Below are 21,261 nucleotides of genomic sequence, written 5' to 3'. Positions count from 1 at the left end.
CTATGAATACGATTGGCTTGATAGAAAATAATTTTTTAACATTTTTAAAGTACATCCTGGAGTTCCTTAAAGCCACTGATTAAATTAAGCTCCATTATTCTTAAAATTTTCTATTATTTTTGCTTAATGGAGCAATTTGCTTAGTATTTCACACTCAGCAATGATACAATGTCAAGTGTGTTTTATTGACAAAGAACAATAAGGGCTCCTTTTACTAAGCTGCGTTAGGGCTTTAACACGCGGAATAACGCGCGCTACATTGCCCCGCGCGCTAGACCTTAATGCCAGCATTGAGCTGGGGTTAGTTCTAGTCGCATAGCGTGCGGTGTAACACGCGGTAATTTCCTGCGTGCGCTAAAAACGCTAGTGCACCTTAGTAAAAGGAGCCCTAAATCTGTACAGAAATAACACTAGTCTCCAATATTTCTGTTATTTTCTACAATAATGTGCAGATACTGAAGGTTAATTTAATAAAATACTGGTTTTTTTGCACAAAATATCTTTTAATCATTATTTGATGATAGGAGAATGTTTTCCTATTCTTTTATGGTTGTAACACTATTCCCCCCCCCTTTTTACGAAGGCAGAGCAGTATTAGCTGCAACACTCATTCTATAAACTTCAGAGCTAAAACCACTGCAATTAGCAATAAAAAAGCTTAATGTGGCTTTGTAAAATGTGTGTGTGTGTGGGGGGGAGGATATATTAGTGGGGGTTTGAGAAATCCGACCCTACTTGTTATATTAAGCATATTGGAGACACTAGTGTTATTTCTGTACTGATTTATTGTTCTTTTTCAATAAAAGACTTAACATAATATGTCTTTTTATTAATGTATCATTTCTGAGTGTGAAAACATAAACGTGATAGCTATAATACCAAGAAAGTTGCTCCACTAAGCACAAATAGTAGCTAATTGTAAGAAAAATGGAGCTTTATGTAATCAGTGGCTTTGAGGGACCCCCAGGATGGGCTTTAAAAAAAAAATTTATTTTAATTATTTTCTGATCAAGCACAATCAAATTCATGGGGAAAAACTTCAATTCACACAGTTTTCCAACTTTAGACTTTTCTGGACAACCCTAAATTGTAAGTGTATTAGGCACTAGGGCCCAGATTCTATTTACGTTGCTTAAAAAAAATCCATGCTTAGTGCTACTCTATAAACTGCATCTGGAGTTAAGCACAGTTTACAGAATACATGTAGGGCCGGATTCTGTATAGGATGCCCAGTCTCAGCATCCACCTAAGCGGCTTTTCAGAATCGCACACGGGCATCCTATATAGATTTACAACTATCTTGACAGATGCATAATCTTGCTTAACCATCCTGATTCTCTAACCGGCGTCCATGTCACAGGCGCCGGTTAGAGAATCGTGTTGCTATGAGCTGACTGCGGCAAGGGAATCTCCTTGCCCAGTCCCTCCTGCCAGAACCCCTGAAGCTCCCCCACTGAATGTCCATAGCAGGAGGTGTGCCCAATTTTTCCTGCCGCCAACCCCCAGTCCCTCCTGCTGGAAACCCCCACCCCTCCCCCGAAAATTAACAGGAGTAGGGGTGGCCAGTCCCTCCTGCCACCGAAGATCAATGGCAGTAGGGATGCCCACTCCCTCCTGCTGGATCACACCTGAAACTTGCCCCCACCCCAACATCCCCAAAGCCTACCTGGATCCCCCTGTACCTTTTTCTTGTAGGCCAGCCAGAGGGATGCTTACTCCCTCCAGCTGGCAGGCTCACCTCCACAGATTGGCAGGCCTTCCCCTTCCCTGTGCATCCTGGGATGCACTGGGGAGGGGCCTAAGGCCCTGACTGGCCCAGGTACCCAATGCCTCACCTGTAGGAAGGGCCTTAGGCACCTAGGCCAACTGAAATCTTAGGCCTCCCTCCCAGTGTACTGGGATTGGCCTAAGACTTCAATAGGCCAGATCCCTTAGGCCAACCTCCATGGGTGGTGGGGGTTTCCGGCAGGAGGGACTGGGCATCCCTCCTATCAGTGATCTTCGGGGGATGGCAGCAGGAGGAACTGGGTACTCCTCCTACATTTGGGGGGTTCCAGCAGGAGTGACTGGGCATCCTTCCTGCTGGCCAATTTTGGGGGGGAGGGGACGGATTGCCTGCCGCAGCTGCTAAACTGATTGCGGCAAGGAGATTCCCTGTCCACAATCAGTTCAGTGGCTGCATCTATTTGAAATGTAGGCCTGCCTCGGGGTGATTAGACAGCAGTAGGAAGCCTACTGCCGTCTACAATCAGGATGCCGTTTATAGAATTTGCCCCGCAGAGCCTATCCATGCAACTAAAATTTAGGTGCAGCCATTTAAGACAATGAAAACCTGACATAAATGTCTGTGCCTAAATTGTGTATGGATCAGGCATATTTCTATAAGAGAGCCTTACTTTTATGAATACCCACAACCCACCAGTGCCCCTCCCTGGCTAGGCCCTCTTTTGAGATCGACGCACTTTATAAAATACACTCAATGTTGTGCCCATGTAATTGTTTGTTATTTGGAAATTATTGGTGCTGATTAGCTTGTTAATTAATTAAGTTGTGCTTGCAACTCGCTTGCAGATTTGTGCGCGCAACTTTCGTTTTCTATCCCGATGTCCCCAAAGAGCTCAGAATGGCTTACAGTTTAGCTCTGGTATACAGAATCTTGGGGTAGGGTGGGTGTACAATGGCATTGACAATAATCTGTTGTTGCCATTGTATACCTCTGAGGTAAAGTGATTTGCATTAACTGTACTTCAATGAAGAATACTAAGCTGTTCTAAAAAGTGACTGGCACTATGACTAGCACGTGGCTGTAAAATGGCCACATTTCCTATTTCCACCATCAATGGCTAGGTGCTAATTTCTCAATTAGCACGTGGCCATTAGTGCAGACGCCCTTATCGACACCTATTTTCTAGGCAGTAAGGGCTAGATTCACTAACCTCAATTGCGTGGCCGATCCGTGCAGGCCCGACGAATTCCCAAAACAAAAAATTTAAATGAGGGCGATCAGAGAAATGCCCCCCTCCGACCGCACTGATCGCTAGTGGTCTGCGCTTGCGTCTAAGACCTGTCTGAGCCACGACTTTTAAAAAAAAACTTTTACTTTACTTTTACTAGTCCAGTGAGCCCATGGTTTTAACCCGCTTTAAACCCGCGGGTTAAAATCATGGGCTCGCAGTGCGGGGAAGGGCAGGAGAGATTTGGGGCGGCAGGCAGGAGAGATTCAGGGCAGAGAGATAAATATTTTGGGGGCAGCAGAGAGCAGGGCGGCAATGGAGCTGGAGAATCGGAAAGGACGTTTGCGACTGGTCCCCAGCAGTCGCTTCTTGTGTTGATTGGCAGCCCAGTCGGTTTGCAAGATTTCTTTAGTGAATCGGGTCCCTGCCTACTTTGCACGCCATTCCCCTCATTTGCATGCGCGGATTGGAATCGTATTGGCAGAGAGGTAAGTTAATCGGGCCGGAGTAAAATTGGGTCGCACACTGATCTGTGCACGATCAGTTTGCTTAGTGAATCTAGCCCTGAGGGTTTCCGTGCTAACCATGTGCTAATTAGTTAGTACACAGCGATGTAGGTGGGCTAACCAATTAGCTTTGGGCATGCCTACTCTCTGCCCCTAAACATGCCCCCAGCGCTAAAAAATAAAAGTAGTTTTTAGCACATGCGAAGTGTGTGCCAATCCCAAAACTACCATGGGATGCCTGAGCGCACTCCATGGTAGTCTTGCAGCAAGCATGTGTTAATGGTTACCACAGCTTAATAAAAGGGCCCCTTTGAGAAAAGTGACAAGCATTTATTTTGAATAATTTTTGACCAGACATCGCTTTTGTTTGAGTGTTCATCTGATGTCACAATTATGATTATTTGATGGACCTCATAATAGTCATTCTGTGCTCTGACTGATAACTAGCATGCAGATGTTTTTATGCCAAAAGAGCTGTTCGTTTGATAGAGGGAGCATATGATTGTATTTCCTCTATCTTTATGAAAATATATAAAAACTATTATTGATTTTTTTTGGGGGGGTTCAATCTTATAGCACACTAGCTGATGCCCCGGCGTTGCACGGGTATTTAATTATAGCAATAACACTGTAAATGGATTCAAATAAAGATACTTTATAGTGGTGAATGAAATTATTTTTTTACAGCTTTATAAAAAGTACAATATTCAAATTATAATGTGAAATATTTGACAAAATGAATACAATACAACTAACACAAAACTTGATTATAAACAACATTTTTAGTTTCACCTCCAGGAGCAAGAACATATAAATTCTTGGGTGAACCCACCCTTGAGCAAGCAACATAGAGTTGTCCATGGGAAAAACAGGGGGATCTTAAATCCACTCCACAGTATGTAATAGTCTGTCCCTGTGATTTGTTGATTGTGATAGAGAATGCAAGTCTCACTGGAATTTGCAATCTCTTAAACTGAAAAGGAAGATCTGTTGGAATAAGTGGCATCCAAAAGTTTCAGTATTGATTTAAACAACTCAATATGTGGAAACTCAGGTTGAAAAGAAACTCCATGCAGTTTTTTCCTGGTTCAAAATGGAACCTGTGTTCCTAGTTCAGCATATGTGAGTACTCATGTAATGTAATAACATTATGAACTGGGGTGCATGAAGGAAACAGTTACAAACACAGTTAGAACATACAAACTCTATATGTATGGTGTCCGTGGTAGAATAGAAACGATGTCCCTAGTGGTTATAGTGTCATAGAAAGTGTTTTATAGTTGGAATTACTGTGAGAATGGCAGCTTTTTACATTTTTTTCCATTGACATGAATGGGTGAAATCTGATTTTCTGTTTGTAGCTCCGCCCACGTGTGCAGGTGGGCCGCGAGACCCCCAGAACATATCACCCCAGGTAGTGAGGGATCTGCATACCAAGGTTTGTTCAAATCGGTCAAGCCGTTTTTGAATTACTGTGAGAATGGCAGCTTTTTACATTTTTTCCATTGACATGAATGGGTGAAATCTGATTTTCTGTTTGTAGCTACGCCCACGTGTGCAGGTGGGCTGCGAGACCCCCAGAACATATCACCCCAGGTAGTGAGGGATCTGCATACCAAGTTTCGTTCAAATCGGTCAAGCCGTTTTTGAATTACTGTGAGAATGGCAGCTTTTTACATTTTTTCCATTGACATGAATGGGTGAAATCTGATTTTCTGTTTGTAGCTCCGCCCACATGTGCAGGTGGGCCGCGAGACCCCCAGAACATATCACCCCAGGTAGTGAGGGATCTGCATACCAAGTTTCGTTCAAATCGGTCAAGCCGTTTTTGAATTACTTTTGAATGCATCTGCGCATGCTCAAGGCCTTCTAATTCTCCCTCTCGCCAAGATTCTCATGATTACATAACTGAGCTGATGTTGGGGAACAACTAAGAAATTAAAAAAAATAAGGTAAATCACTCAGATTCAGGCCCAACCCTTTTACCACAGCAAGAAGATTGCCACCTGGCTCCAGCTATTTTCCCCAACCAAGCTGATCTAGTTCAACATTTATCCCATAGCATACAAGGAAATAAAGTAATGGTTTTAATTTGTGTTTGTTTTTTCTACAGAAATAAGAACTGCAGTTCCAGGTACATCGTGGGGTTAAAACTAAGCTAAATCAATCTCTCTAAAGGGAAAAAAAAAAAGCCAACATTTGTTAAAAAAAAAAAAAAAGAGGAAGAGTCAGAAGAAACTTTTGCCTCGGTAGAAAGTCAAAGAAAATGGAAAACAAATGTGTCATCTTATCGCTCAATTAGAGCAATGTATAAAGCAGAATCTTATTACTATCAAATAAAATCGTCCAGTAATATTTATTGTAAAACAAATTAATATGATCAGTTTGCTTTGGTTCTTACTGACCTGGAAGACTCCATAACCCAGAAACTTCCAAAGTTCTTAGTTTTTTCTCCAGTTCTGCAACTCTGTTACCTAAAATTCTGAGAGAAAAGTTAACCGTGCTCAATAGCCTTTAGACAAAATCATTTCCCTTTTTTTTTTCTTTTCCTTTTGAAGCACTTCTTTTTCATGGTGGTCACAGAATGCAGGACAGGCCTTGTGTTAATGCATGGAGCTGAGAATCAGACAAGCCAGGCATTCAGATTTTGCCTCTCTCCGACGTTTCTCTATTTGGACTTATTTATTGTCTCTATCAAAACTCCAAAGTTTCTTTTTTACTTATCGCTAGTAAAGAGCTCCTCTATGAACCCTTGAGAAAGTCCTTGTGGGCGAAACGAGTCCCGTCGGGGCATGCTAGAGACACTGCATTAAAAAACGATAAGTAAAAAAGAAACTTTGCTGTCTATTAGTTTTTGTTTCTGAAGAAATAATACAGAAGTAAATAATTAAGCTGCATTTGACAAAGGAGGCAATGATATGAGCCAAGTCAAAACATCTGCACTGGATTTGTGTATTGATGTTAATGACTTTGGGAACCTTGTTGCCATCCTATATTTTGATCCTGTGAGAGAGGATTGCTGCGTTGTGGATGCTACCAAATTCACCTATTAAAAAACATGTTGCCCTGGATTGTTTTCTAACTCCTTGTTATTATCCTTCCAGCTAACTATAAAATTGCAGTCCATCATTTGAACAATTTTTCTGTTTAATACATCTTGTAGCATCCAAACAAAATTTTGTCCAAGAAATCAAGGATTGGATTAACTGTTCCTACTAATGCTGGGCTTTACTAAACTGCGGAAGAGCTTCTTACCGTGGGCTGGTGAGGTAAATGCTCCGACGCGTATAGGAACTGAATGAGCACTGGAGCATTTACCTCGTTGGCCCATGGAAAGAAGCTCTTTCGTGGTTTAATAAAAGAAGCCCTAAGTTAGTCGAATTGCCTTCTTTTAGGTAAATTCTCTTTATCATCTCTTTAAGCAAGTTTGACTACACAGATTCTAACAAAATACATACCAATTATACACTTCCCCCTCCGTATTCGCGGGGGTTAGGGGCAGAGCCAGCCCATGAATATTCAATATTCGCAAATAACTTTTGGGCCGGCTCTGACCCACCCACGCTCTGACCCATCCCACTGCCCCGAAAGCCCGCTAGACCACCAGGTAAGGTCTGGGATGCCAGGAGGAAGGTGGGAGGGAGGCAGGGAAGGTCTGGAATGCAGCTTTAATTAAAAAAAAAAAAAAAAAAATTGCAAATGAATCCGTGGATACTGAAACCACGAATTCAGAGGGCTCACAGTATTTAGGAACATTTTCTAATTCCCTAGATCAGTGTTCTTCAACCTTTTGATACCTATGGACCACCGGAAATAAAAAAATTATTTTGTGCACCGACACCGGTCCGCGGACCAGCAGTTGAAGAACACTGGGCTAAGTCGTGCCCATCTCCACCCAATCTCCGTCCCAGACCCCGCCCCCATAATAGTACTAATTGTAACACCATTTTTTCCATCCATTTTTCATATATACACACATACAATATAATCGTATTAACAACACATAATGGTTAACCACAAAATTAAAATACACAGAGCACACTGTATGCTTTTCAACATTCATTCCTACCAGAAAACAGATAACCCCATGCAAATGCAGGACCAAAAACTAAAAGTACTAATATTCACAAACAAATCCTAAGATGCAAGACTGCAAGCAGTACAACCCCCAGAGAAAAACAAACAAATGCATTTCTTCCTGAACAGACAGCAGATGTAAAATTACTAAATAAAAAAATAAAAGCATCTCCGCTACTGTTGTTGTCTCTCTCCCTCCATGTGCCTTGCCTTCTGGCCTACCCTCCGGTGTTAGCTTCAGGCCGGTCCACGGTGCGGGGTCAACGCAGGGTCTTCAGGCCGGCTCCCTGAGTGCTGCATTGTACAAAGCTGTAGGAAGCGGCTCCTCGCGATGTCAGAGAGAAGGCTTCCAGGTCAGGCGCAGACCGTGGGTAGGAGCTTTTTCCCACGGCTTTGTGCACTGCAGCACTCAGAGAGCTGGCCCAAAGACCATTGATCGCACTGAGGACCGGCAGCTACAGAACAATCTCTTGGGCCCACTGGAGGTGGGAAAATTTCTGCGGACCGGCACCAGTCCATGGACCGGTGGTTGAAGAACACTGCCCTAGATCACATGAAGTACTTTATATGTTGTAAAATATTGGTTCTCAACCCAGACCTTGAGGAACACTCAGCTAGGCAGGTTTTCAGGATATTCACAAATAATAAATGCATGAAAGAGATGTGCATACCAAGGGGGCAGTGCATGCAAATTTATCTCATGCATATTAAATTGTGGATATCCTGAAAATCCAACTGGCTGGCTGTGTCTCAAGTACTGTGTTAAGAACCACTGCTGTAAACATTCTGTCTTTCTCTTGTGTAAGACTAACCAATAGAACAGCACTTCAAAAATTAAGAATTTTTAATCATTTTAGCTGTTATCTGAATTATCCCTATTGCTGTTTTAAATTCACTAGTAGTTTACCAAGGGTGGGGCAGTCCGCCCTGGGTGCTAGAATAGTCATAGGGCTGAGGTCTGCCTGCACATGGCGATTGGCTTTGCTGACCCCCACCCCCTCTGATATCAACTTCCTGTTCTGGGGTGGGAGGCTGACAGAGCTGACGGTTGCATGCAGGTAGGCCACAGTCCCGCAACCTCTCCATGCACCCTCCCTCTAAGAGGCCAGAGGAGGGAGTGCTCCGCCCCAGGTTCCTGTCCTGCCAGGTATTCCACTGAAGTTCACTATCTGCAAAAGATTTTTTTCCCCTCAGATGTGCCAAGAAATTCTTTCAGTGTGCTGCTGGAATGTCTCAGCTCTGTAAACTGCTCCAGGTTAACACCCAGAAGCCAGAGGCAAGCTGCAAACATTACAAGAACAGCCTAAAAAACATTATTGGGGTGGGGGAGGGGGAAAAGAAGAAACTCCCCATCCCTGTGACCACTATGTGCTGCTCTCTACCTCCTCCCCTGCCACCAAAAGCCTGTGTCCTCCCAGGCCAGCCTCCCCCCTCCCCCTCCCCCCCACACACAACCTGTCCCTCTGGACCGCTTACTAACTTCACTTTATCCCCACCCAGGCTTACCTTCAAACACCCCTGGTGATTTAGTGGCTTTTTCTGGGCAGGAGCAATCCTGTCCTTGCCAGTTCTATAGTCTAAAAAGCTACTGAGACTTTCCACAGTAATCTCATGGGATTTCAGAGGGAGGTTATGGCTGTCATTTTGACTACATGGCTGAAGGAGGCAGGAACGGCTCAGAATCATTCCTGCCTCTAAGAAACCATTAGTCCTGAGGATGAACAGATTTTCTATCCAGTGGGTGGGGACGTTGGCCTGGGGTAACATGCTGTTTTGGTGGTAGCGGCTTCAGTATGGGGTGATGGGTGTAGGTTTTGTTTCAGTTCTAGCAGAGACCAAACAATGAACTTCAGTCGCAGATTTGGTTTCAGCTGAAACCTGAGAGCCCTGGTTTACTACTGCTACTACTTATCATTTCTCTAGCACTGTACATTAAAACATTCAAGAGGCAGTCCCTGCTCAATAGAGCTTACAACCTAATCAAACAAAAAGGCCAAATAGGGGCGTTAGGGAATTTCTCAGGCAAGGGTGCTTTGCAAGTGAGTGGGGTTAGGAATTAAAAGCAACCTCAAAAAAGTGGGCTTTTAGCTGGATTTGAACACTGCCAGGGACAGAGCTTCCAAGTGTACGATGCAGCAAGGGAGAAAAAAAGTAGGGATAGATTCACTAAGCCCACCGATCAAGTCCCGACCACTTAGCGACTCCTTTGTGTCCCAATTTTCCTCCGACCTGATTCACTAACCTCTGCCCTGATCTCCCTCTGATCTGCGCATGCAAATGAGGGGGAACGGTATTCAAAATGTAGGCAGGCAGTGATTCACAAAAAAAAAATGAGACACACCAACTGGGCTGACCAATCCAGAAATAAGCGACTGCTGAAGACCAGTTACTCAGGTCCTTCTGCCGCCCTGCTCTCTGCCCCGATCCTGCTTCTCTGCTCTCTGCCCTGACTCTCCTGCCCTTCCCCGCAGTGCAAGCCCGTGGTTTTAACCCACGGGTTTAAAGTGGGTTAAAACCACGGGCTCACGAAGTAAAAATAAAGTAAAGTAAAACAAAGTTCCTCCCGACTCAAAAAAAAAAAAAAGTTTCAAGTGCGGAGAGCATCCGCAGACCATCTACAGGCAAAGTAGATGGTCTGCGCATGTGTCGGGATCGCTGGAGAAAAGCCCTCATTTGCATGAGGGTGCTTTGTGATTCAGCCCCCCCCCCCCCCGGCCATGGATCAGATCGGATCAGATCTCTCTCAGATCCGATCCATGGCCTTAGTGAATCTAGGGGGGTCATGGAGTTTTACCAGAGCTGACATAGTAGTAGAAAAGCACTTTAATGCACAGTTTACACATTTGCACAATAATACTGCGGAGAATAGAGTACCCAACCTGCTGATATACAGATAAGTGGCTATATATTTTTTTAAATAAAGTGAATATAATTAAAGTTAAAGGTTGGGTCAGGGACAGTAAAAATGCTATGATGGTCCCGATTCTACCCGCAGTTTGGTGTCATCACTAAACATAGGGTTAGGTGGTCTGAGCACTTTTACTAATTTATAAATATATATTCTTACAAGAGCTGTGATTGTTTAAAAGACTTAGTGAATCTAGCCCATAGTCTGGAGTTGGCAACAGAGAAGGGTTTCGCCTTCCAATCTGAATTATAATAGCAGCCAATATACAGTATTCCAGAAGAACACTGTTTAAATTATATTGTGGTCACTCTTAAATATACTGAATCTTTAAGTACAGCCCTTCCCTCTTGCTCTTTTGCCATATCTGATGAAAATCCATGAGTTACTTAGTTTAAGTGCAATATTATGGATGATGTCTGTTGGGCTGGGAATGGAGCATCTGTCATGGTACAGCTGCAGAATTCAAACAAACTAGTTAACCACAAATCTCTCTTCCATTTAACTGGGAATGGAGACTGCCTTGCAAATCCACTGACTTAGATATAGGTACAAGGTGGCTTTTCTAAAACCCCAGGTGTTATACCAGTTATAAACATGCAATTAAAAAGAATTGCTGCTGATGGTAGCTATTGTCTTGCTATTTTCAGTAATCTCTGAGGAATCTAAGTCATTGCACCTATCTTTATTTTCATGGATTATGACACAACTGTAGGTTAGACTGCTTAGCTGATTTGTGTACCTGGCATAGCTTCAGCTAAAATCCTGCTGCACGCATTGCAAAACAAGAGGGATATACTGTATTTCCCTGTCTTGTTCCATTTAAAAGTAGCACCTCAGGGCCTTTATTTGACACAGTGACACATAAGCGTATGATAAAATGTCTAGTAAGTTACTTCTTTTATTGTTTTCACTTTTGTTCGCTGGAAGAACTATGAAACCTGTGTGTTTTAAAGATTATGTACGTTGAATTGTGAGCCGCTTTGGCTAAAAGCGGAATACAAAGGTTTTAAATAAATAAAATAAGTCTGAACTTGAAAAAAAGATTCCCCTCTCTCACATCTTAGTAGCTTGCTCCCATCCCTTACCGGTTTGCATCTGTCCTCTGGGCCAACGGAACACTTTTTTGTTTGGGGAAGGCAAGCTTTTCCTCCCAACGCAACTCAGCATGTCACTTTCCCTTACCTTCCATCCCATAGTGGTGCCACCAACATCCTTTCCTTCCTCTGAATGCCCACTTCCCATTAAGATGCTCAGCATTTCTCTCCTTCCCTCCCCTCATAGTCTTCAGCACTTCTCTCCTTCCCTTACCCCTCCTATATTCAATGTCTCTCCCCCCTCCCCTTCTATCCAGCATATCTGCCCCCTTCTCCTCTCCCCTCCTGTATCCAGCTACACCTGACCGCTTAGACTAACAGCAGCAACAACGGCAGCAAAACAAAGATGAAGCCATTGCAAGGCTCCTCCATCCATCCTCACAGATGCTGGCTCTACCCCGGAACTGGAAGTGATGTCAGAGGGAGGCGGGTCCAGCAGCTGCAAGGATGAATGGAGCAACCCGTTGGCTTCATCTTTGTTTTATCACTGTCACTGATGCTGCTGTTAGTTTGGAGAAGTAGCAACAGCGGGGGCCGGGTATGGGTGAGTGGGGTGATCTTCATGTGCTTGGATCTGATTTTTGGTGATGCCAAAACACCCCTGGCTCTCCCCATTCCAATGTTTATGTCTGCTCCATCTCCCCAGTTATTCTTACCACAAAAACAAAACAAAAACATGGTTCTACCTTAAGTTTGACAAAGAATTTGAATAGCTTGACTTTTTGTGTTACCTAGATTTTCAGAAAGCTTTTGACAAAGTTCCTCATAAGAGGCTCCTGAGAAAATTAAAGAATCTTGGTATAGGAGGCAATGTTCAGTTGTGGATTAAGAATTGGTTATTATACAGAAAACAGAGGGTAGGATTAAATGGCCATTTTTCTCAATGGAGGAGGGTAAATAGTGGAGTGCCGCAGGGATCTGTACTGGGACCGGTGCTATTTAACGTATTTATAAATGATCTGGAAATTGGAACAGCGAGTGAAGTGATTAAATTTGCAGATAACATTAAACTGTTTAAAGTCGTTAAAATGTATGCAGACTGTGAAAAACTGCAGGAAGATCATAGGAAATTGGAAGACTGGGCATCCAAATGGCAGATGAAATTAAATGTGGACAAATGCAAAGTGATGCACATTGGGAAAAATGATCCAAATCATAGATATCAGACCACCTTGGAGGTCAATGCCCAAGAAAAGATCTGGGTGTCATTGTAAACAATACACTAAAACCTTCCACCCAATGTGTGGCATGGCCAAAAAAGCAAACAAGATGCATGGAAAGGGATGGTAAATAGACTAAACATGTTATAATGCCTATGTATCGTTCAATGGTACGACCTCACCTTGAATACTACGTTCAGTCCTACAAGCTGTATCTCAAAAAAAATGTGGAGAGGCATATTCAATAGAATGTCCAAGTCCAACTTTGGACATTTCCCATAAGACATCCAAAACAGCCATTTTTGAAACCGCTAGATGTCCACTTTTTTTTTCAAAAATGACTTATTTTGACGTCTTGAACATAAGAATTGCCGCTGCTGGGTCAGACCAGTGGTCCATCGTGCCTAGCAGTCCGCTCCCGTGGCGGCCCCTAAGTCAAAGACCAGTGCCCAAGATGAGATTAGCCCTACCTGCGTACGTTCCGATTCAGCAGGAACTTGTCTAACTTTGTCTTGAATCCCCGGAGGGTGTTTTCCCCTATAACAGACTCCGGAAGAGCATTCCAGTTTTCTACCACTCTCTGGGTGAAGAAGAACTTCCTTATGTTTGTACGGAATCTATCCCCTTTTACCTTTAGAGAGTGCCCTCTCATTCTCTCTGCTTTGGAGAGGGTGAACAACCTGTCTTTATCTACTAAGTCTATTCCCTTCAGTATCTTGAATGTTTCGATCATATCCCCTCTCAGATTCCTCTTTTCAAGGGAAAAGAGGCCCAGTTTTTCTAATCTCTCGCTGTACGGCAAGTCCTCCAGCCCCTTAACCATTTTAGTCGCTCTTCTCTGGACCCTTTCGAGTAGTACCGTGTCCTTCTTTTTGGGCCATTTTTGAATACAAATACAGCCAAGTTCAAAAGTCCAAATGAAGCCCATTTGGACGTGGGAGGGACCAGCATCTTATTTATTTAGATTTATATCTCATCCTCTTCAAAAAGCTCAGAACCTATTACAGTTTACATTCACAGTGTTGTAATATAGGGTTTACAAACAGTGTGTTGCAATATATCTTCATACAGGATTACTCACTGATGCTGGTGAAGGGTTGAGGGAGTGACTAGGCATAAAGGTAGGCATTTACAAGCTTTTCTAAAGTTAAGAAATTCTTTAAGGGCTCTGATATGAGAAGGTAGGTTGTTACAGAGGTTTGGTAAGAAATGGACTAGCCACACAGACATGCCAACAGGGCAGTGGGGCAACGTAGGGGTCACTACTGTGAATTTCACATAAAGGGTACCTGGTACATATTTCACCAGAACCCCCTTGTAGTGTATGGTAAGCCCTCCAGAATTCCCCCAAACTTATTATACCCACCTGTCTACTACCCTGATAGCCCTTATTGCTGCAAGCATCACTTATATGGCAGTACAGTAGATTCTGGGAGGGTTTTGGTGGGCTCACACTTTCTACTATAGATGTAGTGGGTAGCATGGGATATGAACCTGGATCCTCCTCTCTACTGTTAATTACACCACCTATCAGGCTACTCTAAAGACACTTGCTTGCTGCTTTACTAGGATGCTCCATAATATCTGCACTTGTCTTAGAGGCTAGTATGTACTGTTTCTTTCACAACTTTGGAGCTTGGGAGGGAGTCAGTGACTACTGGGGAGGGGTGCTTTCATTCCTCCAATGGTCAGTTTGGGTACTTTTTTGACACACAGATGCTTTGAAAAAACAGGTGTAGTTTCAGACATCTAAGTTACATCTTGGCTATCTCGGGAAAGGTTTAATTATCAACCGCAAGACATCCAAGTGCTAAGAATGCCCAAAGCCCACCCATGACACGCTTCCAACACACCACTTTGAATTCTAGATGCTCAGCAGACAAGAAGCATAATAAGATGTTCAGAAAACCGGTTTTGAAAATTGGCACTTGGACATTTTAGCGAGAAAAACATCCAAGTGCTGCTTTATGTCATTTTTAAAAGATGTCTTTGTGTTTTGAAAAGAAGATTCTTGGCGGAATTAGAAAAGGTTCAAAGAAGAGCGACCAAGATGATAAAGGGTATGGAACTCTTCTTGTATGAGGAAAGGCTAAGAAGGTTAGGGCTCTTCATCTTGGAAAAGAGATGGCTGATGGGACATATGATTGATGTCTATAAAATTCTGAGTGGAGTTGAGCGGGTATAAGTGGATACATTTTTTACTCCAACAGAAATTACAAAGACTAGAGGACACTCAATGAAGTTGCAGGGAAATACTTTTAAAACCAATAGAAGGAAGCATTTTTTCACTCAGAAAATAGTTAAGCTCTGGAACGCATTGCCAGAGTATATAGTAAGAGTGGTTAACATAACTGGGGTTGGTTTTTTGGGTTTTTTAAAATTTCTTTATTTCAGTTTGTTATATGAAATACATAACAAAGTTTAGGTACATCAAAAGTATCAGGAAAATTAACATAAAGATAAAATAAAATATTATTACTGACCTAGTTCACCTCAATGGGGCTGTCTAGTACCATATCATCAAAAAGGTAATCAAGAAATTATTATTAGATCATCACAGACAAACTAATATAGGCCTGTATAACTTTAAAAAAAAAAAAAAAAGTTTGGACAAGTTCCTGGAGGAAAAGTCCATAGTCTACTATTGAGACAGACATGGGGGAAATCACTTCTTGCTCTGGGATTGGTAGCATGGAATGTTGCTACTATTTGGGCTTTTGCCAGGTACTTGTGACCTGGACTGGCCACTGTTTGAAACAGGATGTTGGCCTAGATGGACTATTGGTCTAACCCAGTATGGCTATTTTTATGTTCTTATTCACCATGGTCCAACCCTGTGCCTTCCATTTTTGATCACCAGCAAAGTGTGGGGCCTCCCGGCTGGCCTCGTACATTGCCCTTCCCCCTACCTTCTGCCAGTGTGGTTCAACATTAGTGGTGCACTATTTCCTTTTGGAAAGTAGAGAAGTAAAAGATAATATCTGCCTCATGGACACCAATCCAGGAAAAAAAAAAAACCATAAGGACCGCAATCAAAAAGGATTCATAAATGTTAGAAAAAGGACTATTTCAAATTTAAGACTGATGGTATTAGAAAAGGACTCGACACAAACTGTGTTTCAGCTAATCAGCCTGCATTAGGAGTCAATCAAACCTTCAGAACAAAATAAACAACTAACAATACTCAAAAGAGTTTGAGGCAACACTAATCAGCAAGTGGATGCATAAATCATAATATGCAAAACCATGTCTTACCAAACAGAATAACTCAAGGCCTTAAACATTATAGGAAACACAGTTCAGAAGGTTGTATCCTCAATTAAGCAAAACTGGCCTTTTAAATTTCATATTCCATGATCCTTTGTAACTCAGTATGATTACTTGACTGTGACTCATTTCACAGGAAAAACTTGTTTTTAAAGCATCTTACATCCTTCCATTGGATTAATCTGTATGGAGCACCAGTTACCATTCCAAAAGGCAGTGAAGGGGGACATGGGAAAAGGGCATGGCTGTCAGCCTTCAAAAGGGAATTAAACCAAAAAAAGCACTCATGGAAGAGATTTTTCAAAGCCATTTATGTGGTAAAATTATAAACCATATTTTCATGAATATAATGCATGCGTTATAAACATTTTTACAAACATTAATACTTCCCTGCATGCTATATGCATGAGTGCACACTACAAAATATTTTTTTACATAGTCATTGCCTTTGGTGAGGCTGCTGCCTTTGGGCTCTCCCCTCCTCAGAGTCATCAAGCCAGCATCTACTCCTCCCCTTAGCTGCATTCAGACTTTTTGTTCTCCTCTACATGCCCCTCCCTGGAGTCCTCCTTACATGTTTTGGTAATCCACTTCAGCAGGGACTCTCATAGGCAGCCCTGTGCAATATTAGGGGCCTTTCTTTCTATGATGCAACTTCCTGTTTTCATAGAGGTGGAAAGGCCCCGAATGATGCATAAGGCTGCCTGTGAGAGTCCCCACTAGAAAAGATTACCAAAACAAGTAAGAAAGGTGAAGGACAGGAGAGCAGATAGAAGGGAGCTGAAGGCAGCCAAAGTGGGAAGGAGACACTGGCATGCACAGAACTCTGGGGGAGGGTGGAGCTCAAAGGCAGCAGCCCCACCGCTGGTTTACAGCAAGCAGGAATATATGGGAAAGATGAGGACAGGCATAGACACTGGCAGAGACAGTGGAAGACTCTAGCAAGAAGAAAGTATTTTCACAAAAATAACACGTGCGTTATATGAGGGGTTTATTTTTTTTATTACATTCATACCCAAATGTATGTGCATTATAAACATGAAAATATGGTATATGAAAATCTCCTTTCTATTTTTGGCAACTAGGGGGTACAGAAGGAGATGACATTTTATGAACGCATTTCCTGCTGCTATTGGACAAGGCGGCCACTTCTATTGCCTTTGGCTGCCTATTGGCTCTACCAAGGGTAGAGCAATGGGTGGAGATGGGAGGAGAAATGGGAGGGGACCCTAAATCTTCCACTGAGTGATTGGCCCCTTTGGCAGCTCTGTAGCATTCCACATATTTTCAAAAACTATATGCTCAATATCAGGCTACATATTTGTGACCAGATTAGGGAAAGAGTAAGGAAGGGCCAAAATATTATTAGTTTAGGCTTGCTGATTACTTAGAAAAGAGGAATGGGGGGAAAATATTTTTTTTCTTCTGTTGTTGCTGTGTAGTACATAGCAAAGGGGAAATATTTTCTCCGAATTTTAGGGCCTCTTCTACTAAACCGCGCTAGCAGTTTTAGCTCAGAGAGCCGCACTGGATGGCCCACGCTGCTCCCGATGATCATAGGAACTCAATGAGCGTCGGGAGCAGCGCGGCTCCCCGCGCTAAAACCGCTAGCACGGTTTAGTAGAAGAGGGGGTTAGTGATTGCAGGTTATAGTGAAAATGAGTCCAAATTGCCAGTAGTCTTTTCTTTTGTTAGTAACAAGCAAAATGTTTAATAGTAGTTTGAGATCATTTTCACTGTAACCTGCAAACACTAAAAATCAGAGAAAATAATGTTTTACTTTTCCTACATGGTAAACTGTAAGAGAAAACTATATGTATATTTAAATATTCCCCTTTCCTTTTTTCCATGCTGTCTAATTTCTGAATGCAGCTAAAAGAAACACCAGCTATCAGTGAGAAAGTACTTCTTCCACTGTTGGTGTACTCAGTCTTTAAATGTACATGCGTGTCTTTTCTTTTTTTTATAAATCTTTCTTAATTTTCCATTCAAAAACAGTGCATTAAAATATACATACAAATGGCTTCAAGACAGCACTACAATCGATCAAAGAAGTACTACAATATATTTCCCCCCCTCTCTCCCTAATTCAAAAACAAAAACCAGGTGCATTACTTTATACCGTATTTTTCGGTCTATAAGATGCACCCCCTGTAGAGGAGGAAAAACCAAGGAAAAAAATTTCCTCCTCTACAGGGGGGTGCGTCTGGTGCATCTGCTAAGTAGCCTGAAGCAGTTCGCCCGCAGCCTGAAGCCACTCGCACCCAAAGCAGCCAGCCCACAGCCACAATCTGGCCGTACCCAAAGCTGCCCACAGCGAAGGAACCTGCCCGAATACGCCCGCACCTGAAGCCTCCCACCTGCAGCCCTGTCAGAAGCTGTCACAGCGAAGGAGCCTGCCCGACGCTGCACGCACCTGAAGCCTCCCGCCTGGAGCCCAGTCAGAAGCCGTTGCATTGAAGGAATTCGCCTGAAGCTGCCCGCACCCGAAAGCTGCAGCCCGAAGCTGCCCTGATACCTTTTTAAAGTTGCGGTGCTCTCCTGGGCTGTCTTTGGAAGTAGAGCAGAGCGGGGCGACATAGGAGCGCGACTTTTGCATTTCCTGCCTGGTCCCGCGCCGCTCAATGATTGGCTGATGTCAGTTCTCAATGAGAACTGACCTCAGCCAATCACTGAGCGGCGCGGAACCAGGCAGGAAGCGCAACGGTCGCGCTCCTGTGTTGCGCCGCTCTGCTCTGCTTCCAAAGACAGCCGTCCAGCAGGAGAGCACTGCAACTTTTAAAAAAGTATCGAGGGGGGGAAGGTGTATTCGCTCCATAAGATGCACCCCCTTTTTGGGGGTGGAAAAAGTGCGTCTTATGGAGCAAAAAATACGGTAAATACAATTAAAATCATAAACAGCACTTTCCTTTGATCAATTAATACAACAAAATATAATACCCCTCCCTGGATGTGCAAATCACATAGTAAAATAGGGGATAGTTCAACTAATCAATGTTAACAAAATTTGTCAATGGACCCCATGTTAATTTAAATAGTTTATTATTATACAAAATATCTGAATACATTTTTTCATATTTATAGCATAAACAAAGATTTCCACCAAAAGGAGAAATTAAGTCTATCCTAATTTTTCCAGTTCTTAGTAACCATTTGATGGCTATCCTAGTCATTATGGCAAATAGTCTGCTTTTATATCTATCTAGTGGAGGTTTAGGTGACAACAATGTACCACAGATAACCACCTCATCAGATAATGGAATCGAAGACTCCAGAATCAAATTGATTTGTCCCCATATTGATTCCCAAAAGTTGAGTATCAAGGGACAATAGAACATGTGTGTCTTTTCTAAGACTGGAAAGTAATACTGAATCAGTGAAACCTATCTGGCCATGAGCATAATTTGCTTGCCAGTGGATCAGGTAGAGTGCAATATAGGGAAATGGGGTGGGGGAGGGGAGAAAAGGCAGCTCATGCCTCAGAAAATCTACCCTAATAAGAATGATAATACTCTAATAAGAAAGTCATATATGAATACTTGTCCTCACTTACACCAGTGAATTTTATGGATATTTCCTTGTTCTGCTACATACTTGTTAGTTTGTCTTTGGTGTTGGATGACCATGTTCTTCTCATGGATGGTCTCCAGCAGCGCGGTAGCTAAAGATTTTAGGTCTGAAATGGACTGTGGCGTAGCTGGCAGGCTACACCCGTGGTCTTCAGACAGCAAATCTTGCACTAGAAAAGTAAGAAGAGAGTTCTCAGAAGGTGACTACACTGACAAGAGAGGTTATAAGAATGTGCAGTGTGAGAGTCTGACAGCAGGTAATAAGTTCAGGAGAGATATTTATTACTGTAGGCACTCACACTTGTGCTCCTGCAAGCTTCTGCACATAGCTTCCCAGAGTCTGGCAGCCCCGGAAACCACAATAGTAAAACAAACAACCCCCCCCCACCAATTTTTTTATATCCTCCAGCAGAATTCACCGATATAAAGAAGTCATACCATGACAATTCCAGAAATGAGTTACTACAGTATATCCTGTGAGAAAGATTGTGTGTCTTATTTGGTGAGTAATCATCTTGAGGAATTTACTTCCATGTAGCTGGCACAGGTTTGGCCACAGACCTCAATTTCCTGAGGCAGCTCAATGGTGGGTTCTGCGGCACTTAAGTCTGTGGCACATTTGTATAAATTTGCATATCAATATAAATATTTACTTAACTTTTAAAAAGTCATTTTCTGACATTTTTATGCTCAATTTGGTGGGGTTTGATTTTTTTTTTGGGGGGGAGGGATTTTAATAATTGGTGCTAGAAATAAAGGGGGACCATAGAAGAAAGAAAATGAGAAGGGATCTTGGGTAAGAGGAGCAGAGTGACAAGGAAAGGGATGGCAGTATGGAGAAGGATAGATAAAATCAGGAAGCAGAGGGGAGGAGAAGAAAGGGATTTGGGAGAAGGAGAAATGATCCTCTAACATCCCTCCTAAGATCAGTTTCTTCTTTAACTCCTATCTCTTCAAATCCTCTCCTCTCAGAACCCACAGCCTATGACTCACTCACCCACCCTTGCCCCCATATTTCTCATTCATTCTTTTTCCTGCTGTACTATGTCAGCATTAATGTGCGCTGGCTTTGTCCAGAGTGCAAGCAAAGTGTTCTGGGATATTATATTAAACAACACTGACCATGGGGAATGTCTGCAAATAGACTAAATGGCCCCTTGCTCATTCGGTCTAACAAAAGACCTTAGAATGCAACTAAATGACTCCTAAAAGTCCAGTACTTGAGATTAACAAAGAACCTTTTGCATAGTACTGGAGAATATCCTGCAGTCCTGGAATTTCAACAGCTGTGAAAAGAACAGGTGCTTAAGGAACTCATTGTCTACTGCATGGGACACCAGGATTAGCTACACTATATAGTTTCTTCCCACATGCTCATATCCCCATTCATGGCATCTTGGTAGCTTTAAGCCTCAATCTTCTCAGAAAACCTCCTGTATCCCTTATGCACTGTTCATTTTCTCTATGACGGGCACTGAGGTGACATTTTGGGTTTCCTCGCCCAGTAGTTGCTGCTCTACCTAAGACACGAGGTTTGGACTCATAATGGGAATTGCTTATCTCCATAGCCTTTAGAAGCAGGTCCCCTTGTCCTGTATACTCTGGAGGAGAGGAAGGACAGAGGAGATAGGATGGAGATGTTTAAATACTTGAAAGGTATTAATATGGGACCAAATCTTTTCCAGAGAAGGGAAAATGGTAAAACTAGAGGGCATAAGTTGAGGCT

General features: G+C 42.7%; 1 protein-coding gene across 5 annotated transcripts in view; it reads right to left on the bottom strand.

Annotated features, from left to right (window-relative positions):
• Window positions 1-21,261, bottom strand: part of CCDC149 (coiled-coil domain containing 149) — a 120,244-nt gene that overhangs the window by 29,831 nt on the left and 69,152 nt on the right. For all 5 annotated transcript variants that reach the window (XM_033948369.1, XM_033948333.1, XM_033948343.1 and 2 more), the window contains 2 exons: window positions 19,561-19,705; window positions 5,866-5,942 (listed from right to left, as the gene is read on the bottom strand). In XM_033948369.1, coding sequence (XP_033804260.1) covers window positions 5,866-5,942; window positions 19,561-19,705 — 222 coding nt within the window. The remainder of the gene's footprint in view (window positions 1-5,865; window positions 5,943-19,560; window positions 19,706-21,261) is intronic.

Source organism: Geotrypetes seraphini, chromosome 1 (genome assembly GCF_902459505.1).
Source record: "Geotrypetes seraphini chromosome 1, aGeoSer1.1, whole genome shotgun sequence".
In the NCBI taxonomy this organism is placed as follows: Eukaryota; Metazoa; Chordata; class Amphibia; order Gymnophiona; family Dermophiidae; genus Geotrypetes; species Geotrypetes seraphini.
This window is presented reverse-complemented; position numbering and strand designations above follow the sequence as displayed.